Source organism: Ambystoma mexicanum, chromosome 2p, assembly GCF_040938575.1.
Source record: "Ambystoma mexicanum isolate Mex_15411 chromosome 2p, UKY_AmexF1_1, whole genome shotgun sequence".
NCBI classification, from domain to species: Eukaryota; Metazoa; Chordata; class Amphibia; order Caudata; family Ambystomatidae; genus Ambystoma; species Ambystoma mexicanum.
In genome coordinates this window covers 84,746,221-84,768,566 of record NC_090923.1, presented here as the reverse complement: position 1 = coordinate 84,768,566, position 22,346 = coordinate 84,746,221, and the positions used below count along the sequence as shown (strand labels likewise).

Here is a 22,346-nt window from a genome sequence, read left to right as displayed (position 1 = left end):
CCGGAATACCACGGATCACCACTACCGCGAAGAACAGCGTGGTACCTTGTAACCGGGAAACTCCGCGGCTGGTTTCTTCCTTGGCAGCGCAACGACCTTCAGCTTTCCTCCACGTCGAGACCTCTTTCTCTGGACGAAACACTGACTTGCACCCGCTGCCAGGAACTGCCCCCGCTGGAGCGTTCTTCCCAATTATTAAGGTAATGTGTCCCGCCTGGCTTCCCTTGCGACAGATTGTTCGGGGTGACAGTAAATCCTCCACTCTAACCTGGGCTAGCCTGGGACCGGTTAACTAACTTTTCCTGACTTGATTTCAATCTTTTGCGAACTTTCTACAAAGACTCTTTGGGCATAACCCCACTGTGTGATCCTGGACACATTTCGCTTGCCCTCTCTAAGAGTGGGCCTGGCATTTGAACTTCCTTGCTCTCCAGTAGACTTTGCCTAACCTGCCTCACTGTGGTTCTTTGAAAAGTATTGAAATGTGTGTGCTTTCATTGCCTTTTTCCCTCCCTTTTTATTAACTTATTAGAGTGCCATCTTATGTTAAGCGCTCACCTCTGTATGAAAATAAGTGCTGTTTCTCATTAAGACTTGTCTAATAAGTAATTAGGGTTGTATATATATATATATATATATATATAATAGTGACTGTTGAATTTATTTACCTCTCTTTGTGCTAGTGTAATTTACAAGTGTGTCTTTAAATAAATAATTATATACTTTTTACACCAAAGCTCTGGTCAGTGTTTGCTTTGGCTACTGTGTCTCTGTACCTATTGTGTATGCTCTATATACTGCCCAACTCCTCTTGAGAGAAGTCTGACTGCTCAGCCACAGCTACCAGGTAAATCTGGGTGGTACAGACTGCTACCAATTGGGTTTACTGCCAACCACCTGTAGTCTGAAATCTTTTGCAGTGGTCCCTAAGGGAACTGCACAGGTTTCTGCCTAACAACTGCTCCTCCTCATTCTTTGGTCTACCTATTTCACATCTCGCACCCCTCAAATCTAAAATCTACCACTCTGCCATCCATACCCTCGGTCTCCTCACCTCCCGAGACTCCATCTCAGCTGCACTATCCTCCATTGGCTGGCTTCCCTTTCACTCCCAACTTAAAGTTAATTTTCTCTGCCTAGTCTTCAAATCTCTCCATGATCTTGCTCCCCCTTATCTCTTCCCTTCTCTTTCTACACTCCCTCTCGCTCCCTTTGTCCCGATGACCACTTCCTCCTCACTGTTCCTCCCTCCTCACTGTTCCTCCCTCCCCTTGTGCCTCCTCCAGTTTCCGCTCCTTCCAACTCCTACCACCTCCCCCCCCTCCACTGGAACTCCTTACCCCTCTCAATCCGCTCTATTCCTACCTTTTCCTCATACTGCACGTCCCTTAAATCTCTCCTCCATTCCCCGCCATGATACCCCTCCTTCTCGCTCCATCTCTCCCACCCTTTCCCCTTAATCTTCTCCCTCCCCCCTCCACCCCCATCCTCACCCCTTCACCCCTTCTTTCCCCCTCCTCCTACCCATTCTCCATCCTCCTCCCAGCCCTACCCCACTACTCTCCCCCTTCCCTTCTGTCTAATTGCTCTACATACCGTTTTGTTGGTCCGATTCAAAATTTGTAATTTGCTTCTACGGTTACTGTTATTGTTAAATGTATCCTGTTAAAATGTGCAACGCTTTTGTGTAAAGCGCTATATAAACTTAATAAATACAATACAAGACAAAGGGCTGCAGAGTTTTGGACTCCTTCCTCGCTTCCTGCTTTCACAGAGCGACTGAAGCCAGGGTGGGGGAGTCAACAAGACTCCTGCCGAAGAGTTTAAAAAAATAAATAAATAAAAAATAATAACAGGAATTTCCCACCCTGGATGTCTGGGGAAGGAACAAGAAAAAACGAGAAACACTAAAATGGCGAAAAACAGGACGGAGCCATTTTGGTAAAATGAGCACACATGGGTGCCTTTACTGGGGCTTTGCAAATAGCCCGCGGTAAAGGTGCACCGAATTAATAAAAAGGTTCATTGCCATCAGCCATTAAAGGCAAGTTTGTTCTTGTAACATAAATGTTAGATTTTAAACGAGAAAGGGGATACTACATATCTCACCAGCACTCCACATAAGGTGGGGGGTGCTGGTCTCACCTAATAAAATGTAAAAAGGAACCAAAGATCCCTTTTACCCTTGGGAACTGTAGTTCTAACAAGGTTAGCCAGAGAAAGTTCAAAGGGTCGCCCCTAGGGCAACCCAGTAACAGGCACTTATTGCCAAAAAGTTATCAAAGAGGAGAACAAGGCACTATTGAGAGTCTTAAAAATGACAGCCATAAAAAGAGTAAAAGATTCTTTGATTATGGCAATGGGATCCTATTCTCAGAGGCATAAGGAAAAAATAATCGCCAAGTAAAAGCATAATGTTCTGGGGTTGACCCAGGTCAAGAATATTAGTATGACAATCGTACCCAACACATGGTTATGGGGAAACAAAGCTACCCAAATGTGGGCAAAGTGAGCTCAAGCCCTGGATATTCATAGATTGCACCCTTTGCTTTCCTGTAAGTGCTGCGTTAGACAATGTGACAAAGCCAGCTGGCACGCCTGAGATAATGAAGCAAAGAAGCATTCAATCTGCAGTTCAGCTGAAAAGGTGTGGGATATTTATGCAATGACTCCCGCCCAAAGAGGACTGTACAAAGACCCAGGACGAAGTCTCTGGACTGAAGAAAGGTGAACAAAGTGCAACAGCACAACGCAGAAGCATTGGATGTTGATATTACAGCCTCAGGGGATAACAGCAGTGCAGGCAGAAACCAGCACTGGTAACCCGGTGCAGTAGCAGTCACAAGTCGGGCATCTGCTGCGGTGAGTGGCGCAGGAGAGTTGGAGTCCCAGACACCAATAGTACTATTCCGATAAGACCTGAAGTCCTGTGGTCAGTAACTTGGGCTGTATGCAGGAATAGGGAAGAGTACATCAGGGTGGTGCCAGGCTGGTCCTGGTGTAGGGTCTGATGTATGCAGGTTCAAGCAATACTTCGACAGAGTACAGGAGCAGAGAATTAGTCATCCCTTCGGTAAGCCGTCCTGCCCCTTCCAGCTGCTTTGGGAGGACTTCAAGTGGTATTGGTATGGGAATGTTTTTTTGTAAAGAGCCTATACACAAGGCACGTGTTTCAAAGAGCTCAAGGAGGGAAGGAACCAGGGGGGGAAAAAAAGTCATTCAGAGCCCTTGCATTCCTGAACAATACAAGTCTGCACAGGCTGAGTAAGTGCATATAATACAATTAACACAGTGTAGTGAACATCAATTCTGCTGTTTTTCCAAGAGCATTGAGGCGGCACCATGCAAGAAGGGGAGACAGGGAAGATAGACGATCTTCAAGGCATGGTATGGTCAGATCATGCAAGTGCACAAACGGTACAGGAGAGAGGAGGGGGTGGGGGGAAAATCTAATTGCATCCAGTTAGTCAGAAACTGGGTAAGTGCTAAGAGAATTCCATTCTCATGGGTCATTGACCAAGTGCAGTAACAATGAGGACAAGCGCAGGCCCGGATCAAGTGTGGAGGACTGGCGAGGGTGCCAGGGACGTGAGACTTGGGTACACCTGGCGACCAGTCGGCAAGCTGTGTGGAAAAGGAGGGAGAGAGGGAATAGAGTGGAGAGAGGTTAGTAGGGTAGAGGGAGAGAGAAGGAAGAGAAGAGAAATGTCTTGAGGAGTATCTGGAACTTAAGGAGATCAGGCTCACGGCGGAGGGCGGCTATTCCAAAGTGAGGCCCCTGCTGAGGATAAAGATCTCCCTGCAAATCTCCGCTTGGAGAACTGGCTCACTCGCAGAAGGTTGGAGGTAGATAAGCAGAGGGCTCGGGAGGGACAGTACTTAGGAAGGCATTGTTGCAGATAGGTAGGTCTCAGGCCCAGAAAGCCTTGTGAACAATGCAGAAGGTGAGCTCGAGGCCAAGGATAAGTCTTGCGGTTCTGTTCTGGATGAGTTGCAGTGGGCGTAAAGCAGAGGTATGGAGGTTGATAAAGAAAATGTTGCAGTAGTCCAGCCTAGAGAGAACCAGGGCTCTGGAGACAGGGAGCCGCTGGGGGAGGTGAGAAAAGGAGCTGAGGAGGTGCAGCTGGTAGTTGGACTTTAAGAGATGTCCGAAAGTCGAGTGGAGAAGGAGACAGGAGTTGAAATGCCCAAGGTTTTTTGCCTCGAAGGTGGGTGTGGGCGCAGGGTCAAGAGAGTGAAAATGGGAAAGCAGGAGTCCCAATGCGAACAACCTCGATCTTACTGGCATTGAGGCAGAGGTTGGTTGCAGCACACCATGACTGAATTGCAGTCAGACAGATATGAGAAAGGTAGAGGAGGTGGCTGAGGGAAGCTTGCAGAAGTGGTGCGTGTCATTCGCAGAACACTGGAAGTTAGAGATGAAGGTGGCACTCACACGTGCCAGGGTAGCCATGTGGACATTGAAGAACCAGGGGGTAGGTTAGAACCCTGGGGAACGCTGCAGGTTGATAGAGTGCTAGTAGAGAAAGGACCCAAGTTCAACCTGGGTTGGGCTGTCAGAGAGTATGGAGGTTAATCACGCCAGAGCATGAACTGATTCCCAGGGTGTCACGGAGACGTGTGATAAGGATGTTGTGGTTTACCATGTCAAAGGAAGATGAGGCGAAGAAGAATGAGGAAAGAGGGAGTGTTTGTCAAGATTTGAAAGCAGGTCTTCACAGATGTTCAGAAGAGCTGTTTACGTGCCTCTGGCTCAAAAGCTAGACGGATGGTCATGGAGGAAACCAAAAGATTCAGTGTGGATGGAGGGTGAGATCGCCAGCTTCTCCAGGAAAGGAGTGAGATGGGGCTGTAGTTTGCTGGAATGTAGGGGTCAGCAGAGGGTGCACAATGGAGTGCTTAATTGAACTAGGGAAGACTCCGGTGGTAAAGGAGAGATTGCCGAGATCAGCCAAGGCTGGAGCGAGTCAATGTTGTCCATAATGGTTTTGGAGGGGCAGGGGTCCAGAAGGTGGACAGATATTCTAATCTTATAAAGGTTTTGGCAGTAGGTACACTTCTATTACCACTTGCACAAACCAAATATTTCACAACTACCACATTAAAATCTTCCCAGGAAAATTCGGTGTGGATGAACAATGAATTCCAGCCGTAGAGATCGGGGCAGGGCTAACCTGAGCTCCCAGCCTGGAGGCTTAAGAAGGCCATTATCTCATACACCACCCATTTTTTTCCATACTTTTCAGGTAAACACTGCCTCGTTGTGGAGACTCGCTGGACTTCTAAATGAAGGTTCCTGATGTAATGGGAATCTGGAGGGAGCAAACCTTTCTTCCACAATCATAACATGGCTTCAACTTTGTGCTGCCATCACAAATAGTCGTTGAGTGGGCATGACTTCATGGGACACGCTGATTTACATTGCTAGTGCAGCCATGGATGGAAACTCACTGAAAAAATGGCTCATGTATTCAGGAGATATGCACAGAGGTGGCGGGCCCACCCTGTGGGAAATGGTCCACCATTCAAGTTAAGGGTCCGAGCACAGCGAGGGTCCCTTAATGAGGGTGGCGGGTCATTAACTACTGTGTGGGCAAGACACTGAGGGGCATATCAGCATTACCCCTGGTGTAGATCACTACACTGGTGCTAATTTAATTTATTTTTTTTAAGAAAAAGGATCTCCCTGCCGCCGTTGCAGTGCCTTCAGTCAGGAAGTCTGTTTTCAATGTTGATGACTGATGTCATCAACATTGAAGAAGGGACTGCCCCTGGCTGAAGGCACTGTGCGGGGACGGGAATCAAGATAGATATGTTTTACTTTCATTTTACAAAATTTAAAAAAACATGAGCACCGGTGTAGATATCTACACAGGTGCTAATGGCAAAGGTGAGCGTCCCATTCAATTAATGCAATTACTGATCCAAAATGGCCATGGTTCTAGAAGGTAGGGGTCTCCATGGAACCCCTCTTTTATTACCAAAGCAGTCGGAAAAGGGAGGAGGGAAGCTGCCATGGTAGCACGAGCTGCAATAATAAGATAAGTGGGTGAGAGGCGGGTCAGGAAAGTGGGGAAAACGGCAGGTGGGGGGCAGAGATGACAGCCCGTGGTGGGGAAGGCAGCCTGCAGGTTCTGTGGAACGTGGGTTGAGATCATATTTCAGCCTGTGATCCACAGTACCTGTTTGGCCACGCCCCCGATATTGGTGCCGAGGGAAACATGACCGGGGACTCACTAAATCAACTTCCAGCAGCCATTTTGTATCTTTTCTCTGCTCCCCTATTAAGGGTATAGGAGTTTCCCTCGGTCTCCTATTAAGGCATAAACAACAAAAGCGTTCATCTTTCGGAATGCCACGATCCACGCCCACTACTGAAAGAACAGGTTGATGATGAATTCTTAACAGCAGAATACATTTTCTCGGGGCGGGGGAAGGCCATAAATTCAGAGAACCTTGAGGTCTCTTAAATGAATATAGTACTGTAGAGATGAATGCATAGCTATTCAATCGGTCCAGGTGAGTAAAATGTTCCTGCCAATCCCAAAGATCGGTACATCTCCCCAGAAGTCTTCATACCTATGTAATCCTCTCCCTACTTGGGAACCCACCCGATGGCTTTGAACAGCTCATTCATACTCTTCCCCAAGCTCGAGTTAGCTTGGTTTTTACGCTCATCCTGTCCAATGTTATTTTTTTCTTTAATACTAATGATTTTAATGAGAGAATGTCCAATTCCAGACAGTTTATAGCCATGCCACACATGTTGCAAGCCCCAATAGCTTTCTCCAAAAGCTTCCCTCAATCACCTGTAGCCATATTACTGTAGGGACCAGGCATTGATGTAACGCGGTCTGGCTCACCCCATAGAATATCTGCTTCTGCTTTCAGTGAACTGGCAAATAAGGGTGTTCAGTTGTGCCGCCTTCCTCATACGCATCTGGATGCAAGTGTTGTATCCTCCAGCTACATCAAACTCAACGCCAAGATATTTATACATGGGGGTATACCTCACTTCAAAGTCCTGGGCATGCAAATGTAATTGGGCGATCTTACCTGAAAACCGCATCAATAAGGTTTTATTACAATTGATAGTCAACCCATTGTCATCCGCATAAGTCCATAGTGCTGCCGCCGATCACTAGCCCACCAAATGTGTTGTCTATGATAACCGGGTCACCGGCCTATGCCAGCACTTCACAATGGGTCGTACCTATTTTAGGTGGACAGTTCTGAATGCCTGCCAATGACAGCGGGAGGTCTGAGACAAAAAGATTATATAACAGTGGGCTGTGACACACCCGTTTAACTCAGCACTCTTGGTTCCCTGTATATCCAGTTTAAGACAAGCAGAGGTGTTCCTGTGCAATAGTCTCATAGTATTATAGGATTCCCAGTGGACAACACATCGATTACAGCTTGTGCCAAAGATGCTCCCGGCACACTATCAAAAGCAGATTTCAGGCAAGTGCTTTGTAATGAAACTGAGAACCAATTAGGTTATGCATGGTTGAATAATCATGTCTAAAAGCACTTTGGAATCTAATAAGCACTCATGATCGGCCATGCCTGTAATTCCTGCAGCAACAAAAGCGCAAACAATTTCCCGATGCAATCCAACAGAGAGCAATCGATAATTACCCAGGTCAGATTTAACTCCATTTTTAAACACTGGGATAAGGATTGCTCTCTGACAGGTGCTAGGAATCAACCCCTCTGAAAGCACCTTGTCAAAAAGTATTTTAAGGAGATTGGCCCAGAAAACGTGGTCCTTCTTGAGGACTACATTTGCAAGGCCAATCGGGCCAGAAGCCCTGGAGGACTTAAGGTTCTTACATTTTAAGCATCAAGTCCTCAACCTTTACAACAAAGGGGGAATCTCTAAGTTTATATTGGACTGCACTCTGTTTCAAAATACAAGCAGGGGCATTAAGTTTATATAGAAATAGGCACCAATCATGCACACTAATTGGATTAATAAGTGAGTGCTGCCTACTGCCCTTGGCTTCTCCCAGGAGTTCCCAAATGCTGCAATTGTTCCCTGTACATAAAAAATTGACACTATGTTGTCATCAATATCTCTTTGAGCCACATGTGGTATTTATTCTTTTATTTCCTAGATACCTGGGCAAAAGACATCAGCGATAGCACAGTCATCTTCGCTTTCCTAATGTCAACTCTCAGATTACGCTTAGCATCCCCAATAGTTCTGTCAAAGCTCATTCCTGATTGAGCTTCTTTTAGGGCCATATTTGTTCTTGATGCAGCATGGGAGCCGGCGAAACTTGTGAGCCACCCCAATTTCTTCAGGGGACATTCTCAAAGATAATAAAATTAGAGGTGGCCAAATGTCACTTTTGCAGCGTTATCAATGTTCTTTCTGACCACACTATTCGATTAACAGTATGCTTAACTTTTAAATCGTCCATAGGTTTAACATATGGCTCAAATATATTTCCAAAACAGAGAATCAACGATGCATGGTCACTCCAGAGGTTACAGCCGATACTCATGTCCGCCAATTCACAACTAACAAACGTAATCCAAAGCACTAAATGAAGTGCCCCTCATCCAAGCGGGCTTTCCTGCACAATCGCTCTCAGAATGACCATTTGTAACCTCAAGCTCCCAACTTTCAAAAAAACGTTAGCCAATTTTGTCCCTCTGAATCTAGCACTGCAAGATCCATAACACTTCTAGATTCCAGATGAGGATGAGTGGCAATTCCCACCCTGCCACTCATGGCAATTCAAAGCTGCATCTTCTTGCTCAGGGCCCACATCAGTGTCAATATGTACCGATAACAAAGCTTCCCGAAGGTTTTCAAGAAGTTGAGCAGTTGCTAGGTATCTTCAATGAATTGCCGACACATTGGGTTTAAACCCCTTCATTGGTTCAAAAAATTTGAAGTCATCAGTTAATAAGGCCTGCAACTGTGGGATTAAATTAAGTTTGGAAAGAAATGCATATCTAGATAATCATTTCCTCCGTTGCTTCTGTTTAAGATTCATGAAGACACAGATTTTACTCTCAGGTACAGATGTAGCAGCTGGTATTGCTCCCACAGGCAGCTCTATTTGCACAGGAGCCAATGGTTGGGCTCTTCGCTTTTTTATTCGACGTGGAAAAATTAGCTACGGCCTGCCCCTCATCAAGAGATAAATCGGACTCCTGTGTGCCTGTACAGGCTGTAGAAATCTCTCCTGATTTTTCCGGGATAATCCAACTAGTAAATGTGCCAATCCCCTTACTGGTGCTTTTTTTCTGCGCAGACTGCCCCTTTCCTCGCTTTTTTAGTTCTCTTCTCTGTAGGGATGGTATTGGAGAGAGGTGACGCTACTTCACAGGGTACATTTTGCAAAGCAACCCGTTTTTGCCAAGCGGCGCTGCTTCCTAGAAAAAAACATCAGTATCCTCCGTTTTCTTCATTGGTTTCGGGAAAAGCGGGGACAGGGCGTGGAAACTGCCCCTCCACAGGAGTTAATATTTAGCATTTATATAGCGCTACGAACCCTGAATGATATTCTCCGTCTCCTGTACCTTGGCCAGATCCATGTTATCCAATGACGTCTCCCACAATAAGACAAGAAGGGCCAGGGGAGCTTTGCACCGCTGGAGTCAGACGTCTGTATATAGGCAGAGATTCAGCAGTGAGTTGTTATCAATATCATAATTAGACCCTCGTGAAAAGCCTGCCTCGATATTAGCCTTTCAATTTCCTCCTGTGTAATCGTATCCACTACCAATGGTTTTTCTGCCGTAAAGAATGCCAGAATGGTGCCTTTGAAGACAGGTGATATCACCCCAGGGCCCTTCTTAATTTTGTTCGTCCACCCAATGGCCGAGGCACAGGGGCCGTTTCCAGGTTGCCACCTTTTCTTAAATTATATCTAGATATACAAGTTTTCCTAGAAGCTGGCAAGGCAAGATGGCAAAGGATTCGGAGCCCGCAGTAAGATTGAAGTAGAAAGTTAGCTGTCAGGGTAGCCTCAGATTCGGGGGCTATAGCACTCTGTTACACTCCCCTCAGATCGTGCCGGTAGCGAAGACAGGCTATGACTAATTAGGACACACTTCCCTCACGATACAGACAATAACAGAACGGTAAACTATCATTTAGGATAGAGTTAGCTGTACGTTTTTCATTCAACTGCCAGATTCTTTCACCTTATCCATATTCATGCCAATCAAACTCAGCAAGTTATCTTTTCTTTCCAATAGCTCTCATCTAATGGCTTCTATTGGACCGACCTTGGAAATCTTAAAGCTGGTCTCCAAAGTTAGTCCTCTAATTTATCCAGACCAGTAATGTATCTGGCCTCCAGAGTATCTAGGGCATATAATGCCCCCGTCACAATGCTATTCATATTTCAAGGAAGACTTCCACAGAGTGCCCCCCCCCCTTTTTAGCCATGTATCTCCTCTTAACATTACTTTTTTGTCACCTTTGATTCAATTACATTATAAAAGGTTTTTGGAGGATTGTTAATGATGGGGATTCCCAAGTAAGGATAGATCTTAACTACTTCTAAAGTCACTATCGATCTTCCACTTAAAGCCATACTTTTTCTTCTTGGATCCTCGACCACCAAGCATCATGATCTTAGTTTTGTTTGCCATACAAAGGTTGTACATAGCATTTAACATTCTCTGCAAACCCATCAGTGTTTTCTCCCGTATGACAGTATCGTCAGCATACGTCATCCAGCTAATAACAGCATCCCCAACTTTCGGGAGGGGTGACTTTACTGTTTCCAGGGATTCCCTCATGTCAGTGACATAAAGGTTGTAAAAAACTGGTGATGTAACATCCCAGTTTCAAACCCATGTTTGTATTAACAGCAGGGGTAATAATCGCTACCTGTTACGTAAGCAGGTAGTAAATGGGGCTACTAAGTAACCCCGCAGCACTCCACATAAAATGGTGTGTGTGACCTACAAAGAGAAAAAGTGAGTAAAGTCAAGTTCACTTCACTATTCTTGGGAACTGTAGTTCACTGAAGAAAAGGTATTTAAACTTTGAGAAATGTAAAGGATTTCTCTGACACTGCACTGAAGGTGCTGTGTGTCGCCTCCACATTTGTGTGTGTGTCGGAGTTTGACTCCAAAAACAAAGGAAACCGATAATCCAAATCATATCAAAATACAAGGGAGAGCGAGAAAAAGGGCTCACTCACTCTAGGGTTAAAATTAAAAAGTCCTAAAGTCCAGCAAAAGAGCTGGGGGTCTCTAGGTCTGAAGGGAATTTGCACAGAAATGAGAATTCTCCCCAACACACAGGGTCACTAGGGACTCTGCAATCTGAAGATCGCCTTGCTTCGCTCTGGCACCCCCTCCTCTCTAAAGCCATGAAGGAGACTGCAGAGGGGTTTTAGGAATGCGCGTCAAGCTGCAACAGAAGCCATACATGTTTACACCATGAAATAGTCTCCTCATTGTCACAAATCTAGAAGCCAATTGACCTAATGACTTTATGGGCAAAACCCCAGAGTATTTTACTGTATACTGTAGTTCTTCCAATACGCTTATCTGTTTCTTAGTGCCAATGACATTCAAACTAAAAGTCAATAACTTAACAGCAAATCGGCTCTCCATATGGAGACCCACTCAGTCTCTATATGGTGTGAAGCGTCTGCATCTTCAGCTGTGGGACAGTAGGCCCATCTATCAATGCGTGCCGATACTAGCCTCGTCAACCTATTACCACTAGCATCTCTTCCGCATGGAGTCTGTTAGAGAAGATTGAGGGAGGAGGGACATTTCAGGAGGATGGGGGCTACAGGCTAGGAGAAGCAGCCCTACACATAATCGGTGCATCAGACACTTTTTCTCCCAACAAATAGACTAACAGTACCAAAAAATAAAAAATAGGGAGTACAAATAATTCCAACAAAAATAGCTTTCACCCACTTAAGTGCACAAAAAAAATCATTAAACACATTTCCGTTTTCCAGTTAAAACCCCTTTACCCACATATAAAAGACTAATTGAGAATTTGACTCAATTTTTACTCCCTAAAAAATCATTTTAATCCCAACTTTAAAAAAGAGGGAGTAAAATACTCCCACATTTTATCTGGAGCACTGAGGAGAACATTCACTGTGGTGAGTAGAATGGGATCGATGGGGGACAAACTCAGTCGATAAAAGAAAAAAGGACGACAAATGTATAAACATTGAGAGAGCCGAGACGAGTGTTTCCAAAGACAGCCGTTTCGCCTTGTGTGGGCATGGGTTAGACATCTGCCAGACACTGCCACAATGGTACTACGCGGCCAGAAGATGGAAACAGCCGACACGTGGCTTGAAAAACAAGACACATTATGGCAGTGCCTGCGAAATGCTCATCTAACATCTATGCGCAAGCCAAAACCGCTGGCTTGTGCAATGCTGGTTTTGAAAACTTGTTCAGTGCAAGTAAGCAAGGTGAGGAGACACTGCTTCCACATCAAGCGACTGAAGGCAATTTTATTATGGCAGACACTGGTTTATAGCTGTAGTGAAACCACACTCAGGAACCCACTTAGAAAGAACCCTGGCAGGCCATACACGTTTACTGATGCTGTGCTATAGAGCTAGCTCGAAGAGATTCCAGAAGGGTGTCATTTGGGGGCCGCTAGGGAGGGTGTCACAAGGATGGCCATCAATAGAGTGCTGAGCGTGGATAAATTAAATGAGAGCCCAATAAGACTGCTTAGTGGTGAAGATGCATATAAAAAGAATGCATTTTAAGGACTTTCCTGAAGAGACTCGAGGCAGACTGATGCGAGTCCCAAAACTGCACCTTGCAGAATGAATACCACCCTCCCTCGCAAAGTCAAAGAAAGAGCAGAACCCGGGTAGTAAGCGACTAGGAGAATTCATGTTAAGTCCGCTTGCCAAATAACGAGGGTCCTTAACATAGATGAACGTGTGTGAGAGTCGCCACTTCACATGCTATTCTGAGTGATGACACCGGAGGCCAGTGAAGAAGACAGACCCTGTGCAATGTGAGCTCGGAATGGAACACTCATTAGGATCCTGGCTGTGCTACCTTGCAGCATCTCCAATTTTGGACATAAAAATATAGGACGTCACATATCAAGGGAATTACAATATTTTCATATGGTACCCATTATAGTTCTGGTGATGGTAATCACGTGATTGGGATTCAAGCAAGGACGTATGTTTCAATAAACTGAGGTAGGACCAGCTGCTGCTCACAATCAAATTAACTTGACATGAAAAACGCAGGCATACATCCAAGTGCGCACAAGTAGGTTTGTTCCTGGGGTTATTGAGGTACTGCCTCAGGGGAAAAATATCTACAACCTCATTTTACTTCCAAGTATTCCGTTATGGTGACCATTGTTAAAGCACTGATGTAGCAGTCCCAAGACTAAATCCTAAAGCAGAAAAAGGCTTTCCACATTTGATAAAATGTTTGAGTGCTGTATTAGGATTGGCTGTCCTGTGAATGTGTTCTCTGCTCTCCGGCAGCAACAAGCTTCTCCCAGAAGAGGGCTCACGCGTGAATGTGTTCTCTGCTCTCCGGCAGCACAAGCTTAAGCTCCCAGAAGAGAGCTCATGTGTGAAAGTGTTCTCTGCTCTCAGGCAGCAACAAGCTGCTCCCAGAAGAGGGCTCAAGCGTGAATGCGTTCTCTGCTTTCCGGCAGCAACAAGGTGCTCCCAGAAGAAGGCTCATGCGTGAATGCGTTCTCTGCTCTCCGGCAGCACAAGCTTAAGCTCCCAGAAGAGAGCTCATGTGTGAAAGTGTTCTCTGCTCTCAGGCAGCAACAAGCTGCTCCCAGAAGAAGGCTCATGCGTGAATGCGTTCTCTGCTCTCAGGCAGCAACAAGCTTCTCCCAGAAGAGGGCTCACGCGTGAATGCGTTCTCTGCTCTCCGGCAGCACAAGCTTAAGCTCCCAGAAGAGAGCTCATATGTGAAAGTGTTCTCTGCTCTCAGGCAGCAACAAGCTGCTCCCAGAAGAGGGCTCAGGCGTGAATGCGTTCTCTGCTTTCCGGCAGCAACAAGGTGCTCCCAGAAGAAGGCTCATGCGTGAATGCGTTCTCTGCTCTCCGGCAGCACAAGCTTAAGCTCCCAGAAGAGAGCTCATGTGTGAAAGTGTTCTCTGCTCTCAGGCAGCAACAAGCTGCTCCCAGAAGAAGGCTCATGCGTGAATGCGTTCTCTGCTCTCAGGCAGCAACAAGCTTCTTCCAGAAGAGGGCTCACGCGTGAATGTGTTCTCTGCTCTCCGGCAGCACAAGCTTAAGCTCCCAGAAGAGAGCTCATGTGTGAAAGTGTTCTCTGCTCTCAGGCAGCAACAAGCTGCTCCCAGAAGAGGGCTCAGGCGTGAATGCGTTCTCTGCTTTCCGGCAGCAACAAGGTGCTCCCAGAAGAAGGCTCATGCGTGAATGCGTTCTCTGCTCTCCGGCAGCACAAGCTTAAGCTCCCAGAAGAGAGCTCATGTGTGAAAGTGTTCTCTGCTCTCAGGCAGCAACAAGCTGCTCCCAGAAGAGGGCTCACGCGTGAATGCGTTCTCTGCTCTCCGGCAGCAACAAGGTGCTCCCAGAAGAAGGCTCACGCGTGAATGCGTTCTCTGCTCTCCGGCAGCAACAAGGTGCTCCCAGAAGAGGACTCACGCGTGAATGCGTTCTCTGCTCTCCGGCAGCAACAAGGTGCTCCCAGAAGAGGGCTCAGGCGTGAATGCGTTCTCTGCTCTCCGGCAGCAACAAGCTTCTCCCAGAAGAGGGCTCACGCGTGAATGCGTTCTCTGCTCTCCGCTAGCAACAAGCTGCTCCCAGAAGGCGGCTCACGCGCGAGGGTGTTCACAATAAGCAGGGCTACTGCTGGATTACTTCCGCCAGAGCAGAGCATTTACAGGCACAAACATTTCCTGCTTATAAAATGGATGCCTCAGAGTCATGACTTTGAGGCTCATTTTAAAGCTTATTTTCCATAGGAAACATTTGTCAAGAAACCGATTTTAATATTGGCATCAATTTCAAGTCAAACATTTTGAGGGAACGTCTTAAAAAAAACACATACCAGAGAGCGATTTAGTAATGTAAGCTGTAGTGCTAATGTTGGACGCTAGGCGACAGAAGAGCGCCATTTGTGACCCTTTTTTTAGAGTGAAAGAATGGATCTGTACGCACATTGCTTTACCCAAAGCAAAACATTTCACCCACATTTGGTAGCAATGTTTCAGGCCATTGCCACCAAAGTGGTGAATATTATTCTCCTGGGAACTAATATGCCTGCAAAGGTGCAGTAAGGTTATGTGAGTGGCTTAGTTCAGGGATAAAGGCATCCCTGCTGTGCAGGGGTGTATCCATCATTGCAAGAGTGTGGGGGCAGCCTGCGCGCAATTCCATGCCGCCTCATTCGCGCCCCCAAAGTGCCCATCCCGGCCCCAATCTACTTCTGTAGAAACATTAGTGGCAGGTGGCATAACTAAAAATAAAACTGCACGATCATTGCAGATGCAGGAAACTCTCCATTAGAGCTCCGTACAGGCGCTCTGGGGCAGAAGACATGCAAAGTTCCTAATTTGCATACGGATTGCACCAACAGAAGCGACTTCACAGAAAAGGACATTGCAAGGAGCATCAGGTTTTAAAGCCTAGTCATTATTTCAAAAAGAAGGCAACATTATGCACCCTTCTCACTTCAGATCACTCCCTTCCATTCCTAAAGGGACAAAGGTCCCTGTTAATTGTCCCACCTCCTCCCACCAGTGCCTAATGGCTCAATGAAATGCTCTGTTGAAACGGAGCTCCTCGGGACAGTGCCCTGCCACCCGGGCAACCCCGCTGTGTAAAGGGTCTGCTCAGGAGTGGCAATCCATTTTCTGTGGGCTTGAACTGGTGGAAAACTGGGATGAAATCATCTGGTCCCACACCACATTTTCCCAATGGGATGTCTGGTAGGGGGTTGTTCAAGATTGCACCACGCGTACCTGTTTGAATGGTGTAGATTCCTTATGGCCAGAGGAGGGCTGGGGGGCTGGGGCTCTGGGGCAAGCACCCAGCCTGGATTGGGGATGCGAGGAGAGGGTCTGTGGCTGTTCTAGAGGTTGCCCACTGGAGCAGCACCCCAAAGACGAGAAGACTACACTGAAGTCCTAGAGGACTGCTGATGCAGCAAGTCAGCAATGCCCAAGCCTTCTACCATTGACCCTCTACTTCCTCTCCTGCACCATTAATTGCAGTCCTGTACCAGTATCCTGCGGTGGGCTGCCCATTCACCAACCTACACCCTCTGCTGTAATGGACAGGGCCAAGCTGTAGCTTGGGACCTTTTAGTTCAGCTCATAGCCTAGGGACATTGCCATCCCTACATGTGTCAATTTGTCTCGAACTGGCCATTGCGTGGCGTACATTGCCTGCTGTTCGTAGACGTTTGTTCCATTTAAAAATATGTAAGTATATTGAGATCCCAATATACACGGTTGTATACTAATTGACATTTTCACAACTGATCTCGGGAGAATTGACCTAATTTAGAAGGTCAATAGGGACATCAACCCTCCACCCGATCCAAAAAACCCTGCAACCCCCCACCCAATCCCCTTATATATCCCATATACACGCTGTTGGCTAATGCAAAGCGGACAGAACAGGAAGGTTTGCAATGTGATCTCCAGAACCTTTTTTAAACTACTTAACTGAACTTAAATGTGGTGTTTACAGCACTGAAATCAATGTCGATGCATGTGGACGTCAGAGATTCGGATACTTATGAAAAGCTGCAGTTGCCTGGAATAATAAAGACGTGTAAGAATTAGTTGAACTGTTCACACGTCCTTGGCCACATGCTCCTGGTCATTTTAGGAGCTTGCCGTTGTAACTGACTTCCTTGCTGAACAGGGGTTGGGGGAATGGGGGGGTGGGGGGGCTCTGCAGAGCTGCGCCGGTTGGTCGCCAGGAGCTCATTAGATGCACACATGCATAGGGTGCCGTCAGACTCCTGTTGGGCAGCTCCTTTTAGTTCATCCCATTCGTCTACAGTGGGATCTTGATAGCCGACGCATTGCACACGGGTCTCTAAAGTACCTTTGAAAAGTACAAGACTTCATAAGTAACTGCACCCAAAAAACATACTTCAAATGTACCATGCTGCATATTTTTCTCCATGAGCTACAGGGGGAAGACTCAAACTGTACTCATCGTTGGCCTAAGGCAAGTAGTACACGGTGGGCTGCTTCGGGTAGCATAAAGGAGACAAGTGGCACTTCATGCCCGTCTAGTAACTTGCAAGGTTTACCCCTCATTGTGTGCGGTTCCGCTACCCTGTACCTTCGCATCCACCCCGCTGTCCTCTAGTAGAGCCTTGACTGCTCATACGTGCCCACCCCGCACAGAGTCGAGCAATCTAGCCATGCACACAGGGTGTGGCTTGGTCTTCATGGCACTACACAAGGTCTGGGATCATCATACCAGGAGAGGCCACAGCTAACTAGGCAAGGTGACCAGGGAAAGCAGGTGTGCTCTTGGGCCCACCCTTCTACAGGAGGCTTAAGGCTTCTCAGGTGGCACAAGTCTCACACCAGAGCTACAGCTCGGCACCTTCGGACGAACGCCTGCTTGTAGAGGCCGCCCGTCTCCAGAAACACGCAAGTCTTGGACAATCCCAGAGCATATGCATGTAACCCACCTCTCCATCACCGCAGTGTGGACGCGCGCCGCTATTTTCCGGGTACATCTTCATGAGATGCACTGGCGTATAATGGAGCCTGTTCAGTAGTTTGAACTATATGAGCTGGAATCTAGTATTCATCGACACGGATCGTCTAAGGGAACACATTCTACACCAGTCTGTAATTTCAATATCCATACCGATAATGGCCCATCTCCCTTTTACTATAGATATCGTTACTTGGGCGCGTTACACCATTAATTTGTGAAGAGGGGCAACTACTCTGTAGTCAAACTCACGACCCCCCTGTGGCTCTATATTATGCATTACTACTGGATATTAAAACGAGCTATACATTGATTTGTACAGCTGCAGTGGAACAGCTTTTTTACACTTCAGAGAATTTCAGTGTACGAATACAGTTCTCTAAATCGTGGCAGAGGACCTGCAATTGTTCAAGTGGGCAACTCCGTACACCTACAGTGATTTTCATTGTACGAACACAGTTTTTAAACCGATCATAAACACACATTGCACCAGCAGATGCAATTTTGAATCACGCTCACTAGTCTTTCCTAATTAGAGGATTATACAGGCCCTATCAATCATCTGCTCATAACCTACGAAAGAATAACTGATAAAGAATATAGTTGTGTTAATACATTTAGACATTTGTTAACTTGATGTATTACTCATTGAGTATGAAGAAGAATTATAAACCACCAACGTGGATATTGGGAGTGCAGCACACCGCTGGCTTCATAGCCAAGGTGTTTTCATTGCAACTACTCTGAGGCACTCGTATGCACTTGAAATGTCTGCATCAAACAAAAAAAGAGACTAGATCGGGCTATTTTATAGACCGCTTGGTTCAGCCCTCTTTCTGCCTAGGGACAATCGAAAACTAAAGACCCACAGAGTCTTACTCACTCATACTCTTCAGTCCATAGTATACCCGACTAGGGCCATGTACCAAATAGGTCCCAAGTCGTTAACTTTCTTTAAATCAGGTTTCCTTTATTTTGTCAAAGCGGACACACATTGCGAAAATTGATATATACAAATATTACAAACATACCACTCTACGAGGCACAAATCTACAATATTAGCATATTGCATATTCTAAAATTCATCCTAAAAATGTTTTAAAGTGTAAAACCATACATAAAATATTCATAAAACCACACCCTTCCTATAGAAAACTGAAACCAATAGTGCAGTGTTATCACCAATTAATTCACAGTACAATAATCATGTGCACATTTGCTAATAAAGTGCAATTCAATGTTGGTTGGGCAGCGTCAGGCACGTCCTCTCATTGGAGGATGCCTCGCCAGAATAATCTGTTCTTTACAGTCGCCCTTGATCTGCCTGTAGGGGACATCAATCTCAGTCAAATGACAATCAACACGTTTTTTTCTCCAGTGCGTATATGTTGAAATGTCTGCAACATAAGCATTCTCACGCGGTTCTAATGGGTAAGACCCCCATCTTTTTAATATTGTAAAATCTCTATGGACGCGTCACGGCGCCCCTCCCAATTCTCCATGGTCAGGAATTGCTCCCCGCCCCTCCTTCCCCCGATAGTATGGTTGTGAAATTTCCGCCCTCTTTTTCCGAACAGCCCTTGAGTGCCAAAGAAACAAACATATGTAGTTTAACAAAAAACGCCTTTCCAGGCCTCATAAGCACATTCACGGATAAATACAGCAGTTTGGGCAGGATTGGCATCTGAACCATAGTTAGTCTGCCAGCTAATGACATAAGTATGCGCTTCCATTTACTCAATTTAACCGCCATCTGTTCTTCCGGCATACATCAATTACCTACATATAATTCTTTTTCTAGAGATTCTGACCCCCCCCCCCCCCCCCCCCCCCCCCAAGTATTTAATCTGGTCTGGCGTCCACTTTAACTGGTATGCACCTTGTGGTCTTACTGTAGCATCTGTCAAGGGGTACAACAGAGTTAGTAGTTTATCTTGAAGCCTGAGAATTTACCAAAATATGTAATGTCATCCCATCATAGGGTCTAAGTTAGCCTGCCGATTCCATATACTGATATGCCTCGGGAGGATAGCGCAGGGGCAACTTGCTCGCCTTGGAAGAAAGACGACACACAGCAACACAGGTTCGATCCCAGGGTCCACACTTCGAAACCTCTGGGCATATATATATAAATAACCAATCGTATATACTAGTTGCGGGGAGCCAGCAATCCGAATTCCAGAATGTATATGCTGTGCCCAGTTTAAAATCAGCCACAGGCTCTTTTGCTGTCACAAAAGGGAGATCAACCTACATTCCAAGGGAGATCTGGTGTGGAGTCTGGGTCATTTACATTGGAGTGAGAAAGTAAAGATGAGAGTCAGGGATTCATTCAAAGATCTGGCCCTCGGTGGGATAAAGGTTGGCTAGTAATCATTGGTGCTTAATACAATCATGGCACCGAATTACCATTATTGCCTGCATCAGGAGGTTAGCTATGGCAGAAGCTTTTCTGCAGCACCTGGATCTGTGAAGATTTCAACTATCAAATTCACTTTTTATGCCTACAAGTGTTTAGGGTTATTTGTGTTAACGAAGATTAGAGACAAGTCTGTGGGGTTCTGATATCTGTCCATGCAGGATCCTTTGGGGCCAAGAGTGGCCGCTGGATGTTCAGCAATTAAAACATTCATTATCTAACAGCTGCGACCCTGATGCCAACTGGAAGTATGGGACACCCATTACCTGTAGGAGTATTTTTGCAGATTCGGTGCATACGTTGGCCCGGAACATAACAATTCTTGTATTTTGAAAATAAGACAATGGCATGGGTGCACCAATAACCAGATGCCTTTATTGCATCCATGAGCCCGCAACCCCGACAACACTCCCTGGAGTAGACCTCTTCAGATAATTTTCTTCTGCCTTCTGGTTCACTAGCAGAAAAGTTGTGGAGAAGGATCTGGTGGAATTACTGCATTGGAAGGAAGACCAATCAACCTCATCTATTGAAGAACACCGGATCCCAAGCAGGGGTCCTTTTTGGGGGGGGGGGGCAAGTTGTATTGTAAATTGAATAAACTTTTGCTGATTATAGAGTGTACTCTGGGAGTTTGCCACAAATCTGTCTATCTGCAGGTCACAGGAACTCCTGGTCAATTCCACTTCATATCAGGAGTGACGTTTCAAGTCTGAAACCTTTTCAGGAGTGTCCGTTTCCCCTTTTTTGAACAGACACAGCAATGAAAGGCATGGTGGGGACATTAATGCCGACGTAAGCTATAGTCCAAATTATTGTATGACTAACGAGAGGAAGAAATCACCAATTAACTTGAGCTCCCACACCACAGACCACCATTTATTCCTTTGAACACTTACAGTGTAGAAGGAACCTTGTGTAACGCTAGATAAGAATACACTTTTTTGCCCGAGAGCGAGGAGCCCCAACCGTCAGAGGACTCCAGCTACAGCAAAATGTGATTGGCTGCCTGATTTCTTTTTGATGGTGAGCCAGATCACTACACGCCCCCTCCCTGCCCACCCTCTGATACTAACTGAGAAACTTGCAAAATCACAATGGGTCTTTACAGATCACCAATACCTTATGGGCCTTGTTCTAATATTTCAAAGTTTTAGCACCATCTGGTCTTGCAAGTAAAATTGATGCTTAAATTAGTTTTCATTTTGCATTGGCCAACCAGCTCCTTCGGCAGATCCTCAAATCTAAATGTGATTTTAAGGGAGTATGGAATTTCCACTTAATAACTCAACTAATTTGTTTTGCATTGTGTACTTCATAAATCTCAAACAAAGCTAGGATTATAAGAATGCAAACCTATATCCTAGAGCCTCAAAACATACCTTTTCCCTCACATCTAGCTCAACACTCCTCCCCCTTAGACCTTTGCTGCTACCACTATTCCAATCTTCCTATCCTGAAAATATTGTATAACTTCAGTTTCACTTTACACCTTCTGAACCTTTGAACCTTGTAGGGCATTCCAAAACCCAGCCAGCGATGAGCACAAATTCCCAACATTATCCCACATGGGAAATCCAATCCGAGATCACATGGGAAGAACATCCTGTACAAGGAGCCAAATGGCTGCTCCTGAGAGCACACGCTCATGTTTTGAATGATTGTTTTCCACGCACAAGGAGTTTTACAAAGCAAAAAGAATGCCAAGAGAAAGGTCACCTCTGCACACCTTACCCAGCCACTCCACCATGTCCTTGATCGCTGTGAAGTACTTCTCCTCCTCCTTCTCGGGGTTTGTGTCATCATATCGCAGGAAGCAGATCCCATCGTTGGCCTGCCAGAGAAGATTTCAGTTTAGTTGGGTCAAAGTCACAGAGCTGCAGTGTCAACCCTGGCTTTACTGGTCATCCACCCCCCCCCCCCCACAAAGTTACACCCACAACTAGTTTCTTATTGCATCAAACTAAAGGCACTGGCCAACCTCTAAAACCACCTGAATAAGGAGGTGATGCATGCAGTACAGTCACCTGAAATATTATGAGCAAAATGCAATCCCACCAAAAATGCAACTCCCCAGGAATGTCAATTTTTCGTAAAGCGCACAGTAGTCATTGGCAAGCGTTTGCAGGACCATATACCTTTGTCCAGAAATTGTCTCTGCACAGACCATGCATCTGACATATCAGAGTGATGTCTGGCTGCATGATGCCTTCATTATGTAATGCCTAGATATTATGACTAGCAGGTGTAAGGTGGAGGGT

General features: G+C 45.9%; 1 protein-coding gene across 1 annotated transcript in view; it reads right to left on the bottom strand.

The window, feature by feature from the left end:
• Window positions 1–22,346, bottom strand: part of QARS1 (glutaminyl-tRNA synthetase 1) — a 950,222-nt gene that overhangs the window by 390,696 nt on the left and 537,180 nt on the right. The window contains exon 11 of the mRNA XM_069643299.1: window positions 21,820–21,919. Within this exon, the coding sequence (XP_069499400.1) occupies window positions 21,820–21,919 (100 nt within the window). The remainder of the gene's footprint in view (window positions 1–21,819; window positions 21,920–22,346) is intronic.